The sequence below is a fragment of the Copadichromis virginalis genome, linkage group LG6 (genome assembly GCF_057382275.1).
Source record: "Copadichromis virginalis isolate Kocher_CV1m ecotype Utaka linkage group LG6, C_Virginalis_male_GT1.1, whole genome shotgun sequence".
NCBI lineage: Eukaryota > Metazoa > Chordata > Actinopteri > Cichliformes > Cichlidae > Copadichromis > Copadichromis virginalis.
The window spans coordinates 10,915,437-10,934,533 of NC_140623.1; the positions used below are offsets into that span (position 1 = coordinate 10,915,437).

General features: G+C 40.7%; 1 protein-coding gene across 2 annotated transcripts; it reads right to left on the minus strand.

Moving 5' to 3' along the window:
* Positions 1-668: 668 nt before the first annotated feature.
* On the minus strand, positions 669-18,968 carry tmprss6 (transmembrane serine protease 6). 2 transcript variants are annotated; one of them, XM_085458596.1, is made up of 18 exons: positions 18,724-18,968; positions 18,133-18,265; positions 16,014-16,156; positions 15,182-15,249; positions 12,944-13,131; positions 12,797-12,838; positions 11,761-11,965; positions 11,370-11,506; positions 10,783-10,895; positions 10,495-10,604; positions 9,850-9,992; positions 9,635-9,733; positions 6,745-6,858; positions 5,997-6,113; positions 5,623-5,791; positions 4,769-5,046; positions 1,883-2,019; positions 669-1,113 (listed from the first exon to the last, which is right to left on the minus strand). In XM_085458596.1, exons 1-18 carry the CDS (start codon positions 18,811-18,813, stop codon positions 949-951), a joined length of 2,451 nt encoding a protein of 816 aa, XP_085314722.1. In that variant the 5' UTR covers positions 18,814-18,968; the 3' UTR covers positions 669-948. The 2 variants fall into 2 exon arrangements, with proteins under 2 accessions (XP_085314722.1, XP_085314723.1); XM_085458597.1 differs by lacking the exon at positions 12,797-12,838.
* Between the last annotated feature and the right edge of the window lie 129 nt (positions 18,969-19,097).

Below are 19,097 nucleotides of genomic sequence, written 5' to 3' on the forward strand. Positions count from 1 at the left end.
TTGAATTTTTTTCCTGACTGTTATGCTCCCAAGGTCACACCAAAGTAATCTATCTACTATAGAAATTTCTGTTTCTTACCAGTGGATCCACAGTAAAAACACTCCTATGTCCTCCCAAAAATAGCAAAAACACTGGACTTCTGTTAATTAACCAAAAAAACTTTCAGTTTTATACTTACAGAGTGGTCTTTGCAATGATCTACCAAAACATTTCTGTAATTTTAAACATTTATCTCTCACAGTTTAAGCTGAAAGAGTTGTGCTGACAGAGTTTTCTGTAGTGTAGAATAATGGCAAACTGTAGGGCACTGAAACCAGCTTAACATCCCTTAATTAGATGATCTTTTCTTTCTTTGGTTTACGTTTTACTATGTTGCAATTAGATATGCAAAGACCATATATGAACAAAAGCCAAAACTTCCAGGTCCAAAAGGTGCAGCCTTAAAACAACATTCTTTCTAATAACCAGCAGGGGGCGCCTTCTCCGCTGCAAAAACAAGTTGGAGTCTGCAGAAGTATAGGAGTCTCAGTCTCCTCCAAAGTACCCAGCTGGAGGCTAAAAGTACTAAAGGTATAAATAGACTCACGCAGCGAGTATCATGACTGTGGACTTGTCTTGTTACACATATTTTACATTCATTTTAAATCAGAGATGCAAACACAGAATATGTGAGGCTATATGTGAAGTTTATTATCTTTCAAATGAGGAAGATTCAGCTTGTAAATGATTTTTGCTGGGTACAATTTCAAAGCGTTTTTTTACTATCAGTTATTAGAGGCGTATCGTTTCAGTATTTCATTACTTTTGTTACTTTGGAAAAAAGCCTTTAACATTTCACAGTTGCATTGTTTGGATAAGAACCAGTCTCAGGTCATCTGTGAACACCTTAAGGCATTTTTTCTCTCTCTTCCGGTTTGGTGTTCTGGTGCAAGTATGACATCAGTAACTCAGGAGCTGCTGATGACCTGCTTTATCCAGTTGGTGAGCCTGGTGATGCGAGTGTAGACACCATAGTAGTCTGGACGCCCGCAGCCTCTACCCCAGCTCACCACCCCGGCCAGGAACCAGCGACCTGAAGGCTCCTGACACACCAAGGGACCGCCCGAGTCTCCCTAACAGACAAAGGTAACGTTAACGAGGCACAAATAAGACTGGGTCTTCACAGCACAGAGGCACCATAATAATTGACAGTACTTATAATTACTACAGTGACTCACTATATCATCATCATCAGGGGTTCTTAGATATGTGGCTTTTAAAACTCATTTTATAACATCGATGTGTTTTAAAAAAACTGGGCTAAAAAGAGGAAATAACGTTATAGATTTTTTTAATATTTAAAATTTTAATCGGTTTCTCCTTTTTTGTGGCTTTGAGGACATCTTGACAGAGAGCAGGACTACACGATTCTAAGTGATACATAGAATTTTACTTTCATTGCATCATATCAACTTTAAAACACTGCAGGAACTTATTGAATTTAGATTTTTTTGTAATATTAGTTATATTAAAGAGAGAATCCATACAAAATCAGTTTAATTTAAATCTCTGCTTTGATTTTACCTACAGTTTCTTGGCAGTTCTACACACACACTTGTGCGGTATCTCCACCCAGCAAACCAAAGCCTGGTCCTCTTTTGACTTGTTTTGTTCACTCTTCTTTTTTCAAATGTAGGTAAAGATATTTTAGACGGGAATGGTGAGATTGTGACAAAACAGTAAAAGTGCAGGCTGTAAAGGAAACAATGTGTAGAGCTGAGGGGATGAAGTGCTAAGTGTTGTGTTGGACATTCTGAGTTCCACTTGCTTTTTAATTTTTAGTCATTTGATCCATTTTTGCTGCCAAAGTTCAAAGCACATGCAGCTTGTATTTCTTTGTACCTGACAGGCATCTTTCCTTCCATTGCGGTAACCGGCACAAAGCATTCTGGGAGTAACCAGGTGTCCATAGGAACGGATGCAGGATTCCTCGCTAACCAGGCGCACATCAACTTTCTGAAGCACATTACTGGCTGTGCCTGGGAAAAGTAAGAGGACAGAGTGACAGAGGGCAAAAGAATATCCTGTCAGTCATAATGCTGTTGAGTCTTTGTGCACTGCTTAAGGCCCCAGTAACACCAGCTTAGAGACCCATTAGCAATTGTTTGGAAATGGCCAGCGATGAGGGAAAAACAAGTTTTCCCTGACTGCGAGTGCTTTTGGGAGGTTGTTGCAAAAAGGTATACATTTCTGCACTGACAACCTTCTTTTGATTGTTTTGGTTGTCATCACTCATAGTACGCCTGGAAAATGCTAACTAGCGTTCAGAGTCAAATCTGTGTCTTCGGAAACATGTTGGTTTCAACTGTAAGACACAACGTTTACCGTGAAGCCAAACATTCTCCGTTTTCACTTCCCATCACACTTTTCAACTTTCACTGTTGACTTGTCTGCAGACAAATCAGCATACTTTCATGCAAACTGCAGCAATCTGCTAGCGAGCAAAGCAATCACAGAGAAGATTTTGGTGCAGCACCATTTGCAATAGATATCACCCAACAGCACTAATAACACTCTGCAACCTCCAGCGTCCAATAAACATTCCTAATGTGCCCTTTATGGACTGGTGTGAGGGAACCCATTGTGTGCTTGCCCATAGAAAGCTCATACAGGGGTCCTAAAGGGGCAAAGGTGCTGTGGATCCTGTGTGTGCACAGGTATTTGTCTAACATTCCCTGACACACTGTAGACTGAAGTATCCAGAGAAATTGATCCACCAACCTTCCAGCTGCTATATTACCCATGCTATCTAATGAGGCACAGCCACCCGACTTTGGGCCTACATGGGTATGCCTGCCAGCATATTACTTATATTAATGAAACACTATACAGGGTAATGAAACCACGGAACATGTTTTAGTACACTGCGAGAAATAACAGGAGACTGAGAAGCTGAGAGAAGGTGATTGATGCAGAACCTCAGAAACGCTGTTCCACGCTGCATACAGCTGGTGGCTGTAATGTACCACGGGGCACAGTTAGGCAGCCCTCTGTGATCCCTGCTACTGGTGTGAAATGTGGGGTACATCTGGGCAGACCACACTTAGCATGCTTTGTGTGGGCAGCTGCTGTTCCCCATAGTGTAGAACCCAGATGCACCCATGTTTGCTGGAAAGCCTGGTTGACGTGTCTTCACTTACTAATAATGAACAACAAAGGTCTTCCCTTACGGTAACAAGAAAACACTTTATTCCGATTATGATCATGCAAATGCATTTTAATGTATTCAAATTTACCTTTGATTTTTCTCAAAAGTTGTATTGATTCTTATGAAGCGTTGCATGCCAGTATATGTTCTCCCACACCTTTTCTCTCTTTCAGCCTTCAGTTTATTAAGTTCATCGTGATAGCAGAAACCACTTCCACCCACACCACTCCATCTCCTCCTGCCTTTTTGATTTAAATTAGGTTTTTTTTTTGCATGTGTGTTTGCTCAGATATCAAAATAGCACACCCACTTGCCTCCACATCACCGTCTGCACAAAAACTCCCCATATCTCGCACGCACTGACAAAAGGATGTTTTTAAAAACCACACAGTCGTTTGGTTGTGAAAATGATGCATCACACTGAATAATACATAAGTCGGTAATCATTCTGCAACAGGAGTCAAACTTGCTTAAAAGAAAAACTAAAAAGTGAGTGCTCTTCTTTTAGAGTAAACCTTCCATTTTTAAAGCAGTAAATGTAACATCACTCTAGGACCAGTAGTGTTTATGAAACTGCTCAGTGGGATTTAAGTGTCTTTTAAGGTCTGTTGTTGTGTCTGTCCATAAAGCAGCCTGTAGCTCAATGTGATTTATGATCGTGGAGAATGAAAAATGACTGTTTTGAGAGGCAGGTAGGATAGAGGTCCCCAATCCATTTAAAATGTCAGAAGATGAATTTTAAACCTCCAAGATGTTTGATCATAGAGGAAACCAATTAAACTTTGCTCTAATAAATATGGATGGCCACTTGAGGCTGGCTCTGAAAGCAAGTCAGTTGCCACGGTCTCCTATATCAAACTGCCCAACTTTACAGCAGAAATAAACATGGGAAAAAAACTGGTCTCTGTGGCTAATACTCATTTTTTAAAGGTTTAAAGTTTGGGTTTATTACTGGCACAGCTGCTCTGAACAGCAGATGGCTAGGTCACAGACGGTTAAACCTTCTGTCAGCTCGTTCAAGTTACTGAAATGGACCTGTGTTTTGCAGTTTTATTTCAATATTTTAATGTCATTCCCAGAGAAAAAGTAGTCCAGATGGCACGATACACAAGGACAGGTCTCTAGTCCATCATAACGCCAAAACAGAGACAACCACACACTCTAAAATCTAACCTACAACAAATTCAAAATCACCAGTTAACCTAATACTCATGTTTCTGGACTGTGGGAGGAAACTGGAGTTTCTGAAAGAAGCCCGTGCAGGCAATGAGTGAACATAAAAAGCCCCAGCTCACCAGGGGAGTCTCACCAAGACCTGTCAGAGGTGCTTGCTTATAGAGGTTTGTCTGATTGTTGGGGTTTTTCTATACTATTGTAGAGTCTTTACTTTACAATATAAAGCAAATTGAGGTGATAAAGTGTAGCAGATATGGAGGCATTTTGAGAGGTCAAACCAAAAACTTGGAAATCACTGCCATAGCAGGTTTACTGGTTATTAAAAGATCTGTAATTTGCTATTCCATACTCTAGCTTCTTTGCACATCCTTCAAGCCCTCCCCTTCCCTGCTTTCAAAGCTCACCCCCCTCACGGAGTGCCCCCCAACCAGTGACCCAGCAGAGCAGGCCTGGCTCCAGCTGGTGCGTTGGTGGGGGCAAGCAGGTGGGTCGAGCATGCCCAGCCAGCAGCGCAGCGGCGGGCCGGTCCAGCTTGAGCAGGGCCAGGTCGTAGTCGTGGGACTCATCGTCATAGTAATGATGAAGATGGATGCGTTGGACCCGCGCCACCTCCTCTGTAGGGCTGCTGCGGTTGATCAGAAGTTTGCCAAGGTAGACTGTCCACACTGAGGGGGAGTAGAGACTGCAGCAGGAACACAAAGAGGTCAAATGTGTTGTAGGGCCAATAAGAAAGCGTTTTTTTCCTGAGCTATTTAAAAAGAAAACACCCACACAGTTAGCAGTATTAACTCATGCCAAGAAATATCTGTTTATACTTTTTCAGCTTTTTTATCTTCCTCATCCACAGACTCTGAAGGCTGCTTAAGCTTTTAATCACCATGCAAGAAAATTAAGCAGAGAAAAATAGGTAATGCTCTAGAGGATGCTGCAGCTATAGTTTTGGGGATGGTCCAGATTGTGGGGTTGAAAAACACAAGTGTATACAAATCCATAAATACTCTGCCTCTGACTCAGACAGGCTGTCACAGTTAAACCCCGGTCAGCAAAGATGCAACCGAAGGACAGAAGGAGGAAGCTGCAGCAGAAATAAACTTGATTTATAAAACCACGACTAAAATGCTCCATCAAAGTCACGGCAGAGGATGATAATATTTTAATCTTTACACAACAGAGAGCCTTTGGTTGTCTTCTTATTAACATCACTTTCTAACATTTAAGTCATCACACCACTTCTTTCCTTTTTGTTTCCTGCCCTTACCGGTCGTCATAGAAACAGTGGGCAGCCGACACCACCCACTGACTGGCGATTAAAGTGCCACCACAGATGTGGTTACCCCGCACCTGCAGGCTGGCCTGCCATGGCCACTCCCCCTCTGAGGCGTCCGTTCCCCCAACGATGCGGCTGGAGAACTGCCTCAGGCCGCACTCTGGATACACACACGCAGGTATGTTTAAACACACTGATGTGCGCAGTGTGAGCTAATACTTTTCAAATAAAATGCTCGCGAGTTATTGAAACAAATTCTCTGACATAGAAGCACACAGAAGTCTCGAAATTTTAATGTGATACAATTAAAATAATGAGAATAAAGTTAGAATGTTAGAAGGTGTTAGGTGATCGAGTCTTCTTACCACAATGTTTCTCATCGGAGGCGTCAGGGCAGTCAGTGACAAAGTCACACTCAGGATTTGGTTTCTTCAGACACGTTCCGTCAGCACACACATAGGTCATATCTGTACACTGCACGCCTGGGCATGGACACAAGTATAAATTTATATTTAATGCAATTAAACAATAAAGTTTACATCATGGCCTGTGTCTGCTTCCCTCATCAGTTCAGCTTGAAGCTAAAAGGAACCAATATGCACTGTTACTGTTGAGATGTTCAGGATAAAGTCATGTGGGTCTTCCAAAAGGATGCAGGACAAGATAAAAACAGGCCACTACCTCACTGAAAATAGATATTCCTGATATGTTTTTGGCTGTCCCTGTGGCAGCAGACAGGCAGGGTTTGATTCTGCCGTGGGCGCTTTGCTGCATGCAACCCACACCTTCCTATCCCTCACCTTCATGCATCTTTCTAACTGTCACCTTCTAATTAAAAAGTCAGACACCTCAGACTGAATTGAACGACTAAATGAATCAATGATATAAAATGACGTCTGGGTGGTTACATCTTAAAGCACACTTTTTATAAGCTAAGCATTTTAAAAGGTGAATGGAGGCTTTGGTTATACAGCACACAGGAAATGTAGTGTTAGAGGCATCTGACTACATATATTCCAAAAAGGGGGATCGTAGTGATTTTTCCAACTACCTTTTGCCGACGGCTGTGGAAGCATTTTATGTGTGAAAAGAAGGACACTTGCAGCCTGTTACCTTCAGTGCAGTTCATCTCATCGGTAGCTTCAGGGCAGTCTGGGTGTTGGTCACACACTTTGTAGTAGTCCACACACTGACTGTCCTCTGGACATTTGTATTGTGCCACACATACTGAGAGACACACATGTAAACACTACATTCAGAACCGTTCACTGACAAAATATTGTAGAAAAACTCAGCCGTGTAACATGAGTTAGCCCACTGTGCTTCTTATTTACAGATTAAATGTATTTTGAGTGTGTCACAGTACATAATTAATAACTTGATTTAATGTATGCTGGATTATGTTTATTAGGAGAAAAGCAAAAGAGGAGTTTTATTAGAGAGTACATTTGAAAAAGTTATTAAATAAAGTGCTTTTGATGCTTTTGTATAACAGAAATATACAGTAAATATGTCTGAATTTGTGGCTAGCATATTTTACTTTCTGTAAATTAGTATAGTATTAGCATTAGTCTTTGCCATGAAGAAGTATTTGTCGCTTCCATATTTTTGGTATTATGTTTTTGCATGTTTGTCATAGTTAAATGTTAGATAACCTGAGTAAAATGCAGTTTTTAAATGATGATGATTTTATTTATTAATGGAAAACAGCCATCCAAACCTACCTGACCCTATGTGAAAAAGGGTTGGTGTTCCGATAAACCAAGCGGTCGTTCAGCCTGAGTGGTTCAGTGGTTCACCTTCAGGATCTTCGTGCAGAATCTGTGGTTCCTTCAGTTACAGCAAGTCATCGAGCAAAGCAGCCCAGACCATCACTCTACCACCAACCGCCATGTTTGACTGTTAGTATGATGATGTTTTCATGAAATGCAGTGCTAGTTTTACACCAGATGTAAACCTTGGCAAATGTCAGACGAGTCTTTGTGTTCTTTTTTTCTCCTTGATCTCTCCCATGGAGGCCATTTTTGCCCAGTTTCTTTCTCATTGTTGTTGAACTCTGACCTTAACTAAGGCAAATGAGTCCTGCAGTTCTTTAGATGTTGTTCTAGGTTCTCTTGTGGCCTCCTGGATGAGTCTTCAATGCACTTTTGGAGTAAATTTGGTAGGCCAGCCACTCCTCGAAAGGTTCACTGTTCCAAGGTTTCTCCTTTTGTGGATATGACTCTCACTGTAGTTTACTGTGAGTCCCAAAGCCTTAGAAATGGTGTTCTAACCCTTTCCAGACAGATAGATGTCACTGACTTTTTATCTCACCTTTTTTAGATGTCTTACTTCATCACACAGGGCCAGGAAGGTTTAGATAGCTTTTTCCCTTATCCCTGGTTATCTTTGTCTAATATTAAAATTCTCTTGATGATGTCTGCAGAACGTCAAGTCGTGGTTGGCGCTAAACTTTCTTTGTTTTAACGATTCTAAAACTGAAGTAATGGTGTTTAGACCTGCTTCCACTGCTGTTCCGTGTGTTGATCTGCAATCCCTGAAATCATTCTGTAAACCATCCATCCATCCATCCATTCGCTTCTGCTTATCCTTTTCAGGGTCGCGGGGGGCGCTGGAGCCTATCCCAGCTGTCATAGGGCGAAAGGCGGGGTACACCCTGGACAGGTTGCCAGTCTGTCGCAGGCAGGTAAACCAGAGTTTGTTAATCTGGGTTTTAAAATGGATCCTGAGCTTAAGCTTGAAAGCCAGATCGGGTTGGTTGTAAGGTCTAGTTTCTTTCATCTGAGGCAACTGGCCAAAATTAAGCACTTTCTTACGAGACAGCAATTTGAAACAGTAATCCACGCTTTTGTAACCGTTCGGCTGGATTACTGTAATTCTCTTTATTTTGGGGTGAGTCGATCTTCTGTTTTTCGACTGCAGCTAGTCCAGAATACTGCTGCACGGCTTTAAACTGGCACTCGTAGATACGAGCATATCACCCCAGTTTCATTGGCTGCCCGTGCATTTTAGGATCCATTTTAAGCTGCTTTTATTTGTTTTTAAATGTTGGTCCAATGCTGCCCCTGTGTACCTCTCTGAGCTTCTTCATCCATACATACCTTCCCGGTCCCTCAGGTCGGCAGACCAGCTCCTCCTGAGTGTGCCCAGGACTAATCGTAAGCTCAGAGGGGATCGGGCGTTTGCTGTGGCAGCACCAAAATTGTGGAATGAGTTGCCTTTACATGTTAGACAGGCACCTTCCTTATCTGTTTTTAAATCACGTCTTAAAACATATTTATTTTCCTTGGCTTTTAGCACAGCAGGACTTGTTGATGTCTCTTAATATATTTTCTTATTAATTATATTATTTTTAATTTTAAGATATTTTATATGTAATTTAAACTGTTTCCTCTCTGTTTTATATTTGTAGCACTTTGGTCAACATTGTTGGATGTAAAGTGCGTTATAAATAAAGATGCTATGCTAAAGATGCTATCTGAAATATTTAGGTCTTAAAAAATGTGCAAAAACAAAAAAATCAGGACGGGGATGAACATTTTTTCACAGCACTGAATCAATAGTGAACACTTGACCTTAGTCAAACCACTGAGAGCATTGTAGCTTGACAGGCTGCCAACACTCACAGGTTTTAAAATTAGAGATTCTTTCTGCCTTCCAAGTGCTTTCATGGGGTTTTTAAAGAGTAGGCCCATCAGATCAGATCAACATCACCCCTGGATTTAAAGCCAGGGAGCTTTCATTAGCAGCACTCTGATAAGCCTCACATATCTGATGTTTTTCTGGAACAGTTCTACTCTCATCCATGTCATATAAATCTGGCAGTTTTGGCTCTCCAGTGTCACAAGTGGCCTCACCAAGAGGGTGGTGGCTGATAGACAATAAATTCAACATTATTTTACTTAGAATGGGCACATTTATGTGTCACATTCAGTATTTGAGCACTTACTCTACCCTCTCAATGTGAAGGGAGAGTTATTTATGTTTGGAGTTCTGTATATACCACAGTTTCTCTCATCGAGGCCATTGGGACAGTCCTTGATTCCATCACAGATGGGCACGCAGAGACCATTCACAGTGCACAGGAACTGTCCTGGGCAAGCTATAAAACACAAATACACACAGAGCTCGAAATTATGCTGAGAAAAGGTCACAAAATGACATCCCAATATTTTCATCAACATTTCATGGCTGTCAGTTCCAGCATCCACAACTCACGATCTGACAGGTTGAAGACGCTGTATTGCAGCTGAAGGCCCGGCCCTGTGAGTGACACCTCAGATGTCATGAAGATAGTGGCTGTCGTAGAGAGCAGGAAGAGACGTTCGCTGTAGGGCTGCAGAGCCCTGGTGCCGCACAGCCTGAGAAAGGAGAGGGAGGGTGAAAGTGAAGGGACGTGTCCCTGAAGGCATCACCTCTCCACTTGTACAAGAAACTATTGATCGGTTTCTTCCTGATTAAATAAAGAAAGTAAGGGATTTGTGAGTTTATTGCCTATACTGGAATTAAAATGCTCTCAAACATAAGGGGATTTGGTTGGCTTGTGTGGTACAACACTGCCCCCTGTTGTTCAGTAGGGAACAAAATCCTCTCAGGGTCTAAATACTTTTTACTGAGGCTAAGAAGAAGCAGAACTCAGCACCTGTGCATTACACAGAAAGACAAAATCCTTTACACATGACTATTTGCTAAAAAGGGAACTATTTGAAAGCACGACCCGCTATATCAGTTATGATGAGGATTTGTGTTGTGTTGGGCTATCTCAAATGTTCTTTTTGTGTGTGTAAACATGTCTAATAAGTTCCAGAATAGGCACTAACGTTGCTTTACTGGGCTGAAAAAGGTCTTTGTGGCACAGCTTACCTGCGATTCTGGATGACCCACTGTCCCTGGGTACAGGCCTGGTTGTAGCTGGCTCTGCTTAGCTCATAGCCCTCAAATGTCAAACACAAGCCCATCCCTGCACTGGGCATCTGAAATCACACACAGGACAGTAAATGTATCAATCAAGTCATTTACTTGACAGGTTCTTTATTATAATACGAGTTACCTTTAGTGATTCAAAGTTTGACGTGGATCATTTGATGATAAATAAAATAATCAATCAATGTGTGGATCAATAAAAGATGCACGGCTGAAGGAGAGGCTTACAGTAAAGTTCCAGGTACAGTTGGTGTCAGGAGGGTAGTAGCTGGGAAAGAAGGGTGTCTTTAGTGTCCCTTGGACCCCTGATACTGCCTCCAACTGTATAGTGGAATTACAGTCTAAGAATGATGAAGACACAAAGCAAGAAAGATTGTTCAGTCCACAATATAATCATTTAATGTGAATATATACAGAAAAGAAGAGGGGGACTCATGAATATAGCAGGATCCACACAAGATTGATTTCTACCATGTCTTTCAGAACACAACTTGATTGATTCTTGGTTTTGTGAGACCAAGATAGATTGCCATAAAAATACATGAGGATATTGATATCTGCTGCCCAGAGACTAAATCCCACTCACTCTGGTCATTCCTGTAGCTCTTGCACAACTAACCGGTCAATAATTTCATTTACAGTGTGATATATCTAAATATCTACTGGACAGAATACCAAAACGTTTTCCAGATGATGTAACTTTTTGATGTGCCACCAAAGGTTGACATTGCATGTTAGGATGCTGACTTTTAGTCAAATTATTGTATGATACATTTTTTACCAGAGAGAAGTGCAAAACATTCAGATAGGCTTACCCTGGTGTTCCCAAGCCTGCACAGACAAAGAAAAGGATTCCTTGTAATTGTATAGACCCTGTTTCCAAACCACTGTCATCCACTCTCCTGATGACAGGACACGGACCACGCGCTCATGTCTGCTGCAGCCATACACACTGGTAGGAAGGAAGGAAAGTTGCACAGAGCCCATAAATGATAGTGATAATAACGTGTTAGTATGAGTTTCTATTTTGGACATCTATAACAGGAACTATAGAGGCCTAGATATGTGTAGATCATCCTATTTTAAAGGTCAGGCCAAATATTGATTTCATTTTTGTGGTTTTTAAATATTCCTGTCACTTTACATTAATGCCTCACAGTGCTGTGTATCAGCCTAAATATACTTATATTGTTAGGAGAGACTCACGATGTGATGAGATGATTATCAGCAGGGGTGAGCGAGTTGTACACCAGCAGTCTGTCACTGCACTCTGGAAGCAGCCACTCCATATGGAGCTCAAGCTGGGAGCTTGGGGTGGTCTGGAGGTGCCACAGACAGGAGGAACGCTGCGTGTTAGGGCCAAGGAGCAGAATGGGGCTGCTGGACACCACCTTCTGATAGCGGTAGCAGTCTTGGGGCAAAAAAGGCAAGAATTAAAGTCAGAACTGAGTCTGTACTTTTGTGCACAGATGATGGGATTTGTAAATGTTAAACTTCAATGGCTTTTGCTTCTATGGTTTAACTTAAGCTGATAGGGATTGATGACATTACACTAAATATAAAGTTTTACTTTGACTTTAGATATGGAGCTATTACGTTAAAAGGAATTGTCTAAAAAGAAACAATTAAAAGATCAGACTAAACTAGAACAATGTGCCATGTAAAAGTATAACACAAGAGAAAATCAGTTTATAGAGTTTTTGGCGTCTGTGCTAATAAAGCTGTAGGTCAAATATGTTGTTAGCAAATTTAAATAATTCAGTTGTTAGTTAGTATCCAAGTTCCATTGTTTTTATCGTGTTATTATTATGCCCCTTTCAAAACATTTTAAAGTCATTTCAAAACTAAACATATAAACTACCTGTACTATGATGTAGTTAAACTCTAACCATGACCAATGAGTGCCCATCTAAGCAAGTCAAAAAATGGGTATTAAATGTTGCCAATTAAATAATGATGCGACCTAATAGAGGTGGAGTTCAAATGTCAAAATAAGGCTTTAAAATTTTTGCCTTTCACCCCAAAATCACATTTGTTCAGTGAATTATGTATACAGTATAATAAATTAAATTATACTGAGAAGCATGCTCAACATAAAATCCTGTTTACCTTTGTTCCCATGAGTTACTTTATTTCTTGTCTAATGTACAGTGGACTGTGCTACTTGTAATTAAAGTTCCGGTACATGAATTAATTAATACAAAACAAAAAATTATAAACAAACTGAAATAAAATCTGATACCAAATGAGGCTTTCAAAAGTTTTACAACTTTGGGGTCAGTTTCTGTAGGGAGCAGAACAAAAAGAAACAGAAATTAAATTAAATGTACATTAAATTTAGATTTAAATCTTCCTTTAACTGTTTTTCTGCCCATGTTCTTCCTCTCACCACTGACAGATAGTGTAGGGAGATGGAAAAGGTATCCATCAAAGCTGGCTGTCTCTTCCACCTTTGACCTGCTGTACCCCTTCAGCCCCTCCACCAGGCTCCTTCTGACCTTCTCCAGCGTGACTCCCTCAGCATGGCTGCTGGGTATATTCAGCAGTATCCAGAAGTGAGCCACAACACTTCCTTCCCTGCAGAGACAAAAAGACAACCAAGACTCGATGAAAGACCAGTCAAAAGTTTGGACACACCTTCTCATTTCATGGTTTTTCTTTATTTTCATGTCTATTCACATTGTACATTCTCACTGAAAGCATCAAAATTATGAATGAGCATATGAAATTATGTAGGAAACAAAAACGTGTGAAATAACTCAAACCGCTTTTTATATTTTAGATTGCTTTGTACACTCTTGGCATTCTCTCGATGAACTTCATGAGGTCGTCACCTGAAATAGTTTTCCAATAGTCTTATACAGTCTTATCCCCACACCATTGCGTTTGGGTTTAGTTTATGTGACTGAGGAGAACAGGCCATCTGGTGCAGCACTTCATCACTCTGCTTCTTGGTCAAATAGCCCTTACACAGCCTGGAGGTGTGTTTGGGGTCACTGTCCTGTTGAAAACGAAATTATGGTCAAAATAAAGGTAAACTGGATGGGATGTAATGTCGCTGCAGGCTGCTGTGGTCGCCATGCTGGCTCAGTGTGCCTTCAATTTTGAATAAATCCCCAACAGTGTCAGACGAAGAAGGCAAGAAATTCCACAATTGAACACTGACAAGGCACACCTGTGACATGAAAATGATTGCAGGTGACTACATCATGAAGTGCATTGAGAGAGAGCCAAGGGTTTGCAGCGCTATCAACAAAGCAAAGAGTAGCTACTTTCAGGAATCTAAAATATAAAACCTATTTAGATATATTTACCAACTTTTTTTCTACATGATTCCATATATCTTGCTTCATATATGATGTCTTCAGCATGTATCTACAAAGGTAGAAAGTAGTAAAAATAAAGAAAAACCATTAAATGAGAAGGTGTGTCCAAACTTTTGACTTCTAGTGTTTTACTGTCTTTACTGATTCAAAGTATTTGGTGCCTATGGCTTCATGTTGTCATAAGTATGCTTGTTTTTGCAGGTATTTGGTGAAATACCAAAAAGGACAGTTTCTTAAATAGTCACAGTGTTTCACTTGTTTGGACCCAAAAGCAACTTCCCAGCTAAAATCCGCAAATTTACAGTATAAATAAAAAGAAAAAAGAAATGAAAAATAAAACAGCAACATCTGAACAAGGTGAATTTTGAACTCTACAATCAGTCTATAGTCTGTGGTTTATCATTTTAAGGTTGCCATGTCGAGCTTTTTGTATACAGTCTATAGAAACACGCATGACCTGCAATACAGTTGGTACTTTTACCTCATGATCTTGGGTTGATTATAATCGATCGTGGCTCAAGAGTTGGGAGTTCGCCTTGTAACCGGAAGGTTGCCGGTTCGAGCCCCGGCTCGGACAGTCTCGGTCGTTGTGTCCTTGGGCAAGACACTTCACTTACCGCCTACTGGTGTTGGCCAGAAGGGCCGATGGCGCGATATGGCAGCCTCGCTTCTGTCAGTCTGCCCCAGGGGAGCTGTGGCTACAACTGTAGCTTGCCTCCACCAGTGTGTGAATGGGTGGATGACTGGGTGTGTAAAGCGCTTTGGGGTCCCTAGGACTAGTAAAAGCGCTATACAAATACAGACCATTTACCATAATATACCTAAAACTGTTGGTAAGATAAAGTTGATCATCTTCAGTTTTTGTCAGTTCAGAAAGCGGTAGATTCTGAACTTGTTGAAACACATCAGTATTGTAGCAGTTAGCATAAAACACTAACCACTATAAAGAAACAACTGGTGGCTGCTCCCTTATTGAAAACAGAGTAAAAGCTTACCGTATGTTAAAGCCACAAAGATATTTTTCAGAGGTTAGTTTTAAGAAAAAATGTGCAGAACAGTGTAGATTTTAAATTTTACTCAAAGCTTATCAGTAGAAAATATCCTCCTGTTGACAAAAACTTGAACTGAACTTGGAGTCATGATGGCACAATATTCACTACTTATCAACCTAGTTCAAGGCTCAATTTGTATTTTAGAATCACAGCTGGCACTTAGTCTACCACTAAACTACAGTACTGCCCCATTCCTGTTGTTATGACTCTGACTTATGACTATGTGAAGAAAAAATGTAATGTACATACCCAAAGGCAAACACAGTGGTGCAGTTGAAGTATCGAGAAAGAATCGAACCTTTCATAATATTCTCTACCTGAAAGAAAGCAAAACACTATCAGCTGTTCACATGAAATCATTCAGGTGCAGGATGGTAGTGTTCCTGTCAGTACACATGCACTATATGTACTTTATACTGCCAAACATAGCCTCCTGAATGCTAATTTAATGTATTATTTTTGCTGTGCTATGTGGTTCTTTATAGCGTAGTCAATCTGACTACAGTCTGCTCTTCTTTTGATTTGATGTACCTTTATTAGTCCCACAAGGGGAAATTTCATAAGGCTGCCGACCTATTGCACGTAATGCCGGCGCCATCTTACCCTCCGACCATACATACATGACACAAAACATCACATGGGGAAGACAGGTCAGAGAGGTATAACAATGGAAAATGCACCACATGAGGAAAGATAAGGAGAAAAAAAATAACTCCCCTCAGACTGAGCTCCAACAAGGAGATCAGTTTGAGAACAGAAAAAAAACACCTTTGCACATAAGAGCACATGAAAAAAAACAAAACTTCTGGACTTCTGTTCTGGTCTATGACTTACTAGTGTAATGTACGTTAATGATAACAACTGTTTGTGGTAATATCTCAGAATTATTATAATCTACAGCACCTAAACAAACTTGCTAAGCATTATTTGTTTCAGCCCCCTTTTTTGTTATTGTTTACTTGTTAAGATTACATTGTGAAAATTAGTGGAAAAACAGAAAGCCTTTGAAACTGACAGGATCACCTAAGTGACCTAAATTTTTAGGACATCTGCATCAGAGGAATTCGTGGTCCCTGCTCACCATACTCTCGACGCCCTTGGCTTCCTTCTTGAAAACAGGACTGTTGTGAGAGGACAGATCAGTAGAGAAGTTCCTGTTGAGGATGGATAAGTAGGCAGTGTACTGCTGCTGGACACGAGCCTCTAACACCCAAACCTTGTATTCTGTTACAGAAATGTGGACCAACACAGAAATTAAAGACATCAAAGAGTAACTGTGATGCTACATAATAATAGTATCATAACAGTGATCCAATGTTCTTCATCTGTCGTATGATAATGATCCATGGGACAGCCCATCTGTGCTAAGAATAGGCATGTGTTGGATTGTAGTGTTATTTTATGCCATGTTATACCCCGAATTAAAGATTGTGAATTATTATGTAGATTAGTTTGCATTATTCTCCTGAATTAGAAGAAGCTGATAACTATTGCATTAGTTAAACTGATTTGCATGACATTAAACTGCTGACTTGTTGTGAATGAATGACATTGTTTTATGATGCATTATACTGCTGAGTTATAAGAAATACTGTTCACAGAGAGTTATTGTCTTATTTGTCTGATTAGAAGAGAACAGAATATGCTGGAGTTTTCTGCCCCATCGCAGCAGGAGCAGATAAGCAGGGAGCCAAGGTCGTAGCTCAGGCGCTGTGTGAGAGAAAGCATGTAAATGTGTAGGCTTTTTATGATAAGGTGGAGGCACCAGGGGCTATAAAAGTTTGAGCAATGCTCCACCATTTTGAGATTTTGAGGCTGTCTGCATCAGTGTCCATCTCCCACGCGTGTGTTCATTAAAATCATCATTTGACTCAACCCGACCGGACCAGTGTTGTTATTGTGGTTTTTTCCTCTTGTTTCCATCCCCAATTTTGAACTCGTAACACATGAAAGGCAAGAAAAAAGGAAACTGGAAAATATTTGCTCACTCTGTTTCAGTATACGTGTGCGGTACCATTATAAATATAGCATCTCAGACTGACTCTGATTTGCTTTCCCTAGCTGTCTGTGAGTTTCTGCTTCTTTACCACATCCTTGTCAACCTAATTCAAGCCTTACATTTACATTTTAGAATCACAGCTGGTACCTGCTTGACCACTAAACTACAACACAGAGGACAACATCAACTCTTATTATTTTACACACTAACTCTAAGTTCCATCCATCCATTCATTCGCTTCTGCTTATCCTTTTCAGGGTCACGGGGCTATCATATCCCAGCTCTCATTGGGCGAGAGGTGGGGTACACCCTGGACAGGTCCCCCTTTGTTGCAGGGCTAACACACAGAGACAGACAGCCATCCGCACCCACATTCACACCTATGGGCAATTTAGATCAGTCTATTAACCCAGAGGGAACCCACACAAACATGGGGAGAACATGCAAACTCAACACAGGCCTGATGGTGGAATTGAACTCAGGACCTTCTTGCTGTGTGGCAACCGTGCTAAGCACTGTGCCGCCTAACTCTAAGTTAGTTTGTAAAATTTCATGACTAGATGTCACTGAATTACAGCTTGTGGTCAACTGAATTCTGTTTCCCTACTCCTCCCGATAAAAATGCATGACCCTGGCTTCTGTAGTCATTGTAGGACCAACATGTTTTAGTCAGCCGAGGGAGAACTAAAATATTACATTTAGATAGTACTCCATAACGGCTGCATTGTCAATAGCGTACGTCAGTAAAATATTATTTGGTATTTAATGTTCGGCAATTGGAAGAGTTGGCCTTGGTTCAGGATGTGAATCCTGTTGGCGTGTTGCAAATTTGATCTGGCTGCAAAGCATTTAAATGTTTCTCCAGTTCCATCATATCCTGAAGTGCAAATCCTTTGCCAAAACAGCAATTCTACAGGGATCCAAACGTATGGTGTTCTGGTTTGGGTCTTTAAATTATATCCCGATAAGCAGTACAATTACGGAGCCAGCTTCTCATGCACATGATGACTACTATCCTCAAATAATCCTCATGACTTGACAATTATTTGAAACTGAGCATGTTGCAAAAGATCATAGGTAAACATGCAAACCACATTTTGTAGATGCTGTATACACGTGGCCACTCACACAGCATTGTCATTGTCAGGAGCACAACTTGAGATTAAAATATTAACAAAATGAGAGACAATGTTTTGCTCACCCAGGAAATACCAAGCCAAAATTGCTGCTGCAACTATAATGATGACAATGAGGATGATGAGGAAGGCAAGGACACACTTGCAGGACCGAGACTTCCTAGTGGGCGGAGCCACAGCTTGTGTAGCAGCTCCCACCTGAAAACAAAAGCTTAACATGATCTACAAAAAATCTGACAGAGACAGACCCAACGCTGTGGCATCCTTTGTTTTAGAGAAAAATGAAAATGTAGTGAATCATTTAGTTAACATCTAACCTGGTTTTTGAGTAAGTTATGTTTGGGAAGTAGGTATCGATTTGTTTAAAATGTTATTATATTTATTTATTGTATTTATTAGATATCTGCAAATCCCAATCAAACACAACTGATTGTTACAAAGCATACTGACACAGTTTATGGAAACATGTATGTAGAAGTGCCTGAACCTGCATCAGTCATGGCATTAAAAGCACAGAAGGAGCCTCCATTTTGAAAGGTCTTGTGCATTCTCTAAAACATGCATTTACTCTAAAAAATGTTAGATATGCAAAAATCCCTACAAAGGACATAGATCAGAGTGCATTGCTGCAGTTTTAATGTTTCAGTATTACTGACCCCATTGCTTAGAGAAGCATGTGTGATCCCCTGGTCACAGGATACGGACTTCTTTGACCCGTGGCCAAGTGCCATTGCATCACACCACATTTCTTAGTCCTTGAGAAATCATCTTGACATCCATGAGGGGTCGCTGAGTTCTGAATTTCCAACCAAAAGTCTTTTACCAGCCATCTTTGGTAATCACAAAGCTGCACATGTTGCTCTGACAGACAAAGAGCAGTCCAATTTCTGTTTGTAAGTCCAAAGGTAAAAAAAAAGACAGTCAATATTTCCCAAACCTCATTTGGCTTAAGCATGTCACTCAGAGTTAGCTGACTTACCTCTATGCATCAGCAAAGCAAGAACTGATGGTTCGATATAACTGGGAGGAG